Source organism: Mus caroli, chromosome 3 (genome assembly GCF_900094665.2).
Source record: "Mus caroli chromosome 3, CAROLI_EIJ_v1.1, whole genome shotgun sequence".
In the NCBI taxonomy this organism is placed as follows: Eukaryota; Metazoa; Chordata; class Mammalia; order Rodentia; family Muridae; genus Mus; species Mus caroli.
The window spans coordinates 91,777,796-91,785,710 of record NC_034572.1 but is presented as its reverse complement, the minus strand read 5'-3'; the positions used below and the strand labels follow the sequence as shown (position 1 = coordinate 91,785,710).

Sequence of the window (7,915 nt, the reverse complement as noted above, 5' to 3'; positions counted from 1 at the left end):
AGGGAAGTGGGGGGCGCTATGGGGGACTTTTGGGATAACATTGGAAATGTAATTGAGGAAAATATGTAATAAAAGTATTAAAAATTAAAAAAAAAAATAAGTCCCCCTCCTCATTGCTCCCCAAGGCTTCAACTTACAGCCTGGAAATTCCCACTGAGATAGTACAAAGAGTGCTTTCCCTAGCCTCCAGTTGTGTCACTTTGAGGCGCTAAATGGATGCTGCAACTTTTAGCTTTAAGCAACTCAGAAAGGCAGATCAGTTGTGAAAGCCAAGTAGCTTAGCAAGTGGTTTGTGGCCTAATTTCTGGGTGGGCTTTTTTTAATTTATGGGATATGAGAAAGGAAGTCCTCAGAGGAGGATTTCTACAACCCTGACTATGTTCAGTAACTCCCTCCCATTAGTAAAAAAAAGTTGAATTGTGGAATTACAACTTTAATAACTACTAAGGACCAGCCTCAGCTTGGTTGGGGTCCTAAGGAAGGTGTGTTTAGAAGTGGCAAAAGAACAACTGGAAGCCAATTGAGGGTACAAGCTGACAGACAGCTCTGTAGTATGTTCAGGATGTCTCTCTAGACAGCTCTTTGTAGTCTGTTCAAGATAGCTTCCTTCTTGAGACAGCTCTAAGACAGTTCTCTCCTGAGACATCTCTCTTGCTAGAAAAAAATCTGAAAACTCTCTGGATTGCTCGTGGGTTTTTTTGACCAAAGTTAAAAAACTTGCTAGACAAAATTCTTGGTTTTGTCAGCAAAAATTAGAAATTCTACTAGAAAAATTCTAAAAAGCTATGTTTGCTCTCCAAACAGTTCTCTCTGGGTAGCTCTTCTTACAGACCAAAGCCTCGTCTTTTATTTACATATCAACTCAGTCACTTACTCCAGGTTCCCTTTTGAATATCTCATGAATCTGCACTTATGACTTTAGCCCCATGATTCTTAGAAGACTGCAAGTACATATTTTAATGACAAATGAATTCAGAGATCTGCCTACCTTTGTAAACACAAGCAATAAGCTAGCTGGGTGGGATGTTGTTCTGAGATCACCATTTGCACCACGCCTGGGCCTAAATTTACTCTGTCCTAGGCTAACCTTGAGCTCAGGAATCTGTCTTTGTAAGCACAAACAATAAACCTGGCTGAGTGGAATATTGCCCTGCAATCCCCACTCCTCAAATCTCTTTATCTCCTTCTTGAGTATCTTTCTGACAAGCTGGCTCAGAGAGCAGCTGCTTCTTTTTTTTTTTTTTGGGTCCATGAAGCCCCTCGTATAATTGCATCCTTATATTTTGCATAGTTGAAAAATTATACATTCTTGAACTTATGTTTTCAGTTCTTTCCCCCAGCCTTAAGGGCTGTCCTGAAGGCCACAGGATTTACCATTTACCATTTTGCTAAGGACACTAGACACACCCTTACCTCCTGGGACTCATGCTGCTTCTAATTATCATGGAGTCACTAGCCTTAGAGAGACGACATCTCCTGAAGAAGGAACAGAAAGTAGATTATGTATTGTACAAACAAGCCCCACACCTAGCAACTGTCAACACTGGTGGAGGCCCACGCCCTGCTCATTCTGGTCCAGGAGCAGGAACTGTGTCACACTGTCCTTTCCACAGCAGCCATGCAGCCCTCAGTGAGTAATCTTTGCCATTTCATGAAAATTATAAAAATGACAAGTACCTATCAATTGGCTACTTGTAAGGAGATTTTTTTCTTTTAATGTTGAAAAACACATTGATACTGTAGAGTTTCAGTATGATGACCTGTTTAAAAAAATGATATGGATCTAAAAAAATGGATCAATAGAGGAAGACACCAGATGTTAACCTCCAGGCTCCACATGGATACACACACATGCACTAACATGCAACACACACACACACACACACACACACAGACCACTTATTATTAAATCTGTTGCCATTCTAGACATCAGTTCTTTTATGTTGACTTACCCAGATAATTCTTTCTTTAAGTTTTACCTAAGTTAAAATGTAAGTTTTCCTTAGGCATCTATGTGTGTGGAGTTAGCTGTGATGTCACGAGCAGGGTATCCCTTAATTCTATATATGCCGTGTATAGATACCCTTGCAGGTTATTTTCATTTTTCCATGGAGCTATTAACCTGAAAATCTGAGTTGTGTAAAGCCTTCACTCATTCGTTTGTTTGTTTGTTTTGTTTTGTTTTGTTTGTTTTTCGAGACAGGGTTTCTCTGTATAGCCCTGGCTGTCCTGGAACTCACTCTGTAGACCAGGGTGGCCTCGAACTCAGAAATCCGCCTACCTCTGCCTCCCGAGTGCTGGAATTAAAGGCGTGCGCCACCACGCCCGGCTGCCTCCACTCATTCTTAAACACTCAGTCCATTGTTAAGCTTTAAGCCCTTTATACTGTGAAAACATCAGGCTTCACCCTGAAATGTAAATATGTAAGAGTAAGTAAATATTCTTTTCTATACATGTTCCTTTTTTCTCCCTCCTGCATGCCAATTTGGCAACAGACCTATACCTTTTTTTCTCTTTTGAAATCTCAGCTCTATGTCCCATTCATTTCTCCCAGAAATCCACACCTAACAATTTCTGCTTGAAACTCCAAGACTAGAATTCTGAGAAATCTAGTCTAGGTGCATGCCCAAGTACTGATTCTTTAGGCTATAGCTCTAAATCGTCTGTCTGTCTGTCTCTGTCTCTCTGTCTCTGTGTGTGTCTGTGTGTGTGTCTATGTGTGTGTCTGTGTGTGTGTGTTTTCTAGCTCAGCATTCACAGTTTAGTCAGTTTTATTACTTCAGTAAATAAAGATATTTTATGTGCCAGGTATGTCTGGTGGTCCCAGAAGCACAGGATAAATAGGAAAAATACAATATCTACCCTCTGGAAGGTCATCTCCTACTGTATGGACTAGAAATATAGCAAATAATTAAATAGCTACATTTTGTTTCAGTTCTGATTAGTATTATTTATTTGTACTCCTGATCCCCAATTTATCACTAAGTAACTTAAAACCAGTGATAACTAAGGCAATGATGAACCCAGAATACAAATTTGTCATAGGCAGGATCTATTTTCTTAAAAACAACAGCAACAACAACAACAAAACAACCCCTTAATATTGTAAGTTTGCTTGTATATTCTAGAGGTCACTAAGCATGTGAGACTATATTGCTAAGTAAGGGCAAATAGACTGGGGGTCTGATTAACAATCCTTTAGTAATGCTGCCATCAATGGCTATGGAAGCATATGTGGTGAGGCCATTTTTCCACATCCCCTCACTGGATCTTCTCATGTATCAAGTGAGGGCTTGTTACAGGTCTCTGAGGTTCAGTTATGTACTAGAGAGGCTCTGGGTGTTTCATGGACTAAGATGTGGGTGGAAAGGTCTTTGAAGGCTGGGCGTGGTGGTGCATGCCTTTAATCTAAGCACTTGGGAGGCAGAGGCAGGTGGATTTCTGAGGCTAGCCTGGTCTACAAAGTGAGTTCCAGGACAGCCAGGGCTACCCAGAGAAACCCTGTCTCAAAAAAACCAAAAAATAAAATAAAATAAAATAAAATAAAATAAAAGGAAAGGAAAGGTCTTTGAAGAGCTGCAGACCCCAACAAACCTGGCCCCTCATTGTGTGTCTCTTGCAGGAACACCATGCTGAGCCTTTGCCTTGAGAACGCAGAGCTGAAGGAGCAGATGGGAGAAGCAATGTCTGATGGATGGGAGGTCGAGGAGGACAAGGAGAAGGGCGAGGTGATGCTGGAGACAGTGGTCGCCAAAGGGTGTCTGAATGAGAACAGCCTTCAGGCTGAGTTCAGGAAAGTCCAGGGGAAACTCAAGAGTGCCTACAACATCATCAACCTCCTCAAAGAGCAGCTGCTCCTGAGGAGCTCGGAAGGGAACAGTCAAGAGATGCCAGAGCTCCTCATGCGCCTGGCCAGGGAGGTGGACAGAATGAACACAGGTCTGCCTTCCTCGGGGAAGCATCAGCACCAAGAGCAGGAGAATACAACCACCGCAAGGCCTGGCTCCAGACCCCAGAGCCTCCTGCTTGGGGCAGCCCTCTCAGTGGATGGCTACCAAGTAGGTGTGGGCAGGGATGAGGTGAGAGACTCAAAGGAGGACTGGGGGGTTTCAGCTTTTACCTTAAATTGTTCTGTGAGGGTCAGGGAGTATCAAGGGGAAGGCGCCTTGCCAGAGCTAGTAGGGCTCTGTAATCAGAGGCACCCATTCAACATCAGAATGATTCCACGCTATCTCATGAGTGTCTGAGCATTTAATTCCAGGTTACAGACTGCGATGGCAATTATAAACTGATGTTTGCACTCAGTGAGCCAGGATAATTGCTTTTCCTATCTCTCTCTCTCTCTCTCTCTCTCTCTCTCTCTCTCTCTCTCTCTCTCTCCCTCTCCCTCTCTCTCCCTCCCTCCTTCCCTCCCTCCCTTCCTTTCTTCCTTTCTTTCCAAGATAGGGTTTCTCTGTGTAGCTCTGTAGACCAGGCTGGCCTCAAACTCAGAGATCTGCCCATCTCTGCCTCCCGAATGCTGGAATTAAAGGTGTGTGCCCCCATCGCCTAGCCACAGTGGCTTTTCATTAGATGTAACAGCCCTGCTGTTAGGATGCTTTGGTTCTTCACAGAGCCTGGACATTGGTGTGTAACGCTATCTTCTTACCGCTGCTGCTTCCCCCACAGTTCCACAGTGGTGTGTGTCACGTGGGAGGTCACTGGTATCCTTCCGAGGGAAGGAACTTTGCCTCACATTCAGTGAGATGGAGAATTCAGTGGCTTATGAGAAGGCCCTTGGGATGGGAACGCAGAGAGGGTGGAGTGGAGATTTCCAACTCTTTCTTTCAAGAGATTGAGTAAGTGTTCATTACAAGCTGCTCCTGACTGGATTGGCACTGAGAACTGCCAATTGGCAGAACTGCTGTGGTAAACACATGGATGCATGCAGTCCACAGCACTCGGACATAGGCGTCACTGTTACCACAGAGAGGTTACCTCAGGCTGCCCTGATTCTTGATTGGGACTTTTTGCAGCTGGAGAACAAGCCCCAGGCCCAAGACTCTGGACAGCAGCCAGAATTCAGCCTCCCGGGCTCCACCAAACACCTGCGTTCCCAGCTGGCTCAGTGCAGACAACGATACCAAGATCTCCAGGAGAAGTTGCTCATCTCAGAAGCCACTGTGTTTGCCCAGGCAAACCAGCTGGAGAAGTACAGAGCCGTATTCAGTGAGTGTCACCAGCTCACTGTCACCTCCGTGTCCTCTGTTCACAAAGTCACCTGTTTCTCACATTCTTTCAACCCCAACCTGTGAACACTTCAGCCATGATACACTGTCTTAGATCTGTGGTGGTGAATATTTTACTTCAATCTGTAGATAGATGGATATAAAGGATAAAGGAAGAAATCAAGGTTTTAATGTTACACTGAAGGGACCAGAGATGTCTCTGGGCTTAAGAGCACTGGTTGTTCTTCAAAGGACCACGGTTTAGTTCCCAGCACCCCCAACGTGTTTCACAACCCCCTGTAACTACAGTTCGGGGCACCCAACATTCTCTTCTGGCCTCTGAGGCATGATCATGGTGCACATAGGTACATGTAGGCAAAGCACTCATTACACGTAAATTAAAAAATAAATACATCTTTAAAGCCACATTGAAAATATAGGAACAAAACAGACTAACATGTGGGCTTGCTGACCTCCGGGCTGTCAGGAGCTGACCTGGATCTCCATGTGGTGATGGTCTCTTTCCTCCTTTGCACCATAATAGATTCTTCAAAATCCTGGTGACTGTTGGTCTGACCTCAGCACTGTCGAAGAGAAACTGCTGTACTAAGGGGGTGCTCTTTATTCACAGAGACACTGGGCACATGAACTTAGAAAGTCTAATTTTGGTTCATTTTAAATAGTGCTACCGTATTGGACAGGGTAGGACCAGATGTCTTGGGACTATTAATCACTTCAGCTCCACTGAAACTAAAGACCTTGTGGATAATGGGTTTCCTGGGGCTTTCTGACACAGTAGCATGCAGTTCCTGACTTGTCTATGTCTATTCTCAACTAAGTTTCAGTTTGCAGAAGAGAAACTCTCCATGGGCAAGCATAGGCTCACCCCTGTGGGGAGAGTGCCAACTAGCAGTGACAGGCTTTATCTTCTTTGGACTGGGATCCAAAAGGCATCCCTCCAAGTCTTCCTCTGACTTGTTGGCCATGGAATGTGCCACTGAGGTTGAGGGAACATGTGGAATGTCCAGATACCCTGTAGCATCCACTGTCTCTTTCTGAACACAGGTGAATCCCTGGTGAAACAGGACAGCAAGCAGATCCAGGTGGACCTTCAAGACCTGGGCTACGAGACTTGTGGCCGAAGTGAGAATGAAGCTGAACGTGAGGAGACCACCAGCCCCGGTGAGTACACAGGGTGTGGGGGCCACCTTCTCTCCCCCGAGTCATGCACTGCGTTTGGACGTCTGAGGCCACTCCCACCCATGATGAGCAGTGGGGTCAGGGAAATTGGGGCTGAAGGAGACCCAGGACCACAAAAGGACAGGAAATTTAGAGAACTCTTCAAAATGAGGCCATCAGTTTGAGCTTCTATAGTTTCTGACACACTGCTGGTTAAAAAAAAAAATCAATCTAACTGATATTATTTAAAAAAAAATACCTAGGCCTACTTATTAGAGAAGAGATCTGTGAGCTTTCATATATAAATAAACTGTAAGTTTAGAATTTTTTTTTTTTTTTGAGTTTTTCAAGACAGGGTTTCTCTGTTTGTAGACCAGGCTGGCCTCAAACTCAGAAATCTGCCTGCCTCTGCCTCCCGAGTGCTGGGATTAAAGGCATGCGCCACCATGCCCGGCTAGAATTATTTTTTTAAATATTGTCTTCACAAAGGAGTGTTAGGAACTACAGGGTTCCTACAGAATTGAAGCTGAAGCAGTATAGTGAGGCAGTTAGGAACAGAGATCTGGAGACCAGACTGCTTAGCACAAATCCTCTTTGATAAACTTCTCTGCCTGCACCTCAGGTTCCTCATCTGCTAACATGGCAATAAAGCAGCTATCAAGCTCACTGGGTACTGATGTCAACGAATGAGTTCTAGTAAAACACCTTCACCAGCATTTTACTAGTAAGATGTTGACTATTCCTGTCATCCTGGCTGCCACCACTCTAGCCTAGCTTGTGGCAATAAAGATCCTGGCTTGTTTTGATGGTCATATTTTCCTAGGCCTGTTTTCCACGCTGTCTTGACCCAAGAGTTTTAAATCATGCACTGTCAGAAAATGCCATAGAAGCAGTTTGTTCTTTAGTTCTGTGGTCATTTTACATACATGAGGTTTTTGTTTTTTTGTTTTTTTGTTTTTTTTTTTTTTCAATGAGTGACTTTTATTCCTTTGCTCTGAAAAGCTGTGTGTGTGGGGGACACTTAACCAAGGAAAATGACTAGACCAACGGGCCTTGAGACCTTTAAAAGCAAAAGCAAACCAGGTACCCACCAGTTTGCTCAGACCCAGCAGACTTGGTGGTTCTGTGTGGGAAAGTAAAGACTGTTAAACTGGGAGATGACATACATCTACCAGCCTTGGTGAGTAAAGAGCAGTATAAACACTTTGTATCCCAACTATTGGCAGCAGTTTCAATGGGATCAAGGTAAGTGTGGAATGGAGATGTTCTTAACAGGGCTAGGACTCAATAAATCTAATACACTAAAATCATGATTACATTTTGAAAGAAAATGCACAAAAACCAAACAGCAACTTTTGAGATCTTTTTCATTTGAAGGTAATCTTAATGCTATTAAATTCACAAATATGCTATTTTTTTATTTCCCAATTCTAATTATCTAAAACACACATTGCAAACATACAAATATCTATTCTCTCCACATGTCAGCGCCCATTCATCATTGTTTTGGAAATGGGGAGAATAGATTC

General features: G+C 43.7%; 1 protein-coding gene across 8 annotated transcripts in view; it reads left to right on the top strand.

Annotated features, from left to right (window-relative positions):
* Nucleotides 1-7,915, top strand: part of LOC110291038 (myomegalin) — a 198,945-nt gene that overhangs the window by 162,316 nt on the left and 28,714 nt on the right. For all 8 annotated transcript variants that reach the window (XR_003836187.1, XM_029475075.1, XM_029475072.1 and 5 more), the window contains 3 exons: nucleotides 3,623-4,058; nucleotides 5,016-5,208; nucleotides 6,273-6,389. Coding sequence is in view for 7 of the 8 variants with exons in the window: in XM_029475075.1 (XP_029330935.1) it covers nucleotides 3,623-4,058; nucleotides 5,016-5,208; nucleotides 6,273-6,389 (746 nt within the window). In the remaining variant the exon portion in view is untranslated. The remainder of the gene's footprint in view (nucleotides 1-3,622; nucleotides 4,059-5,015; nucleotides 5,209-6,272; nucleotides 6,390-7,915) is intronic.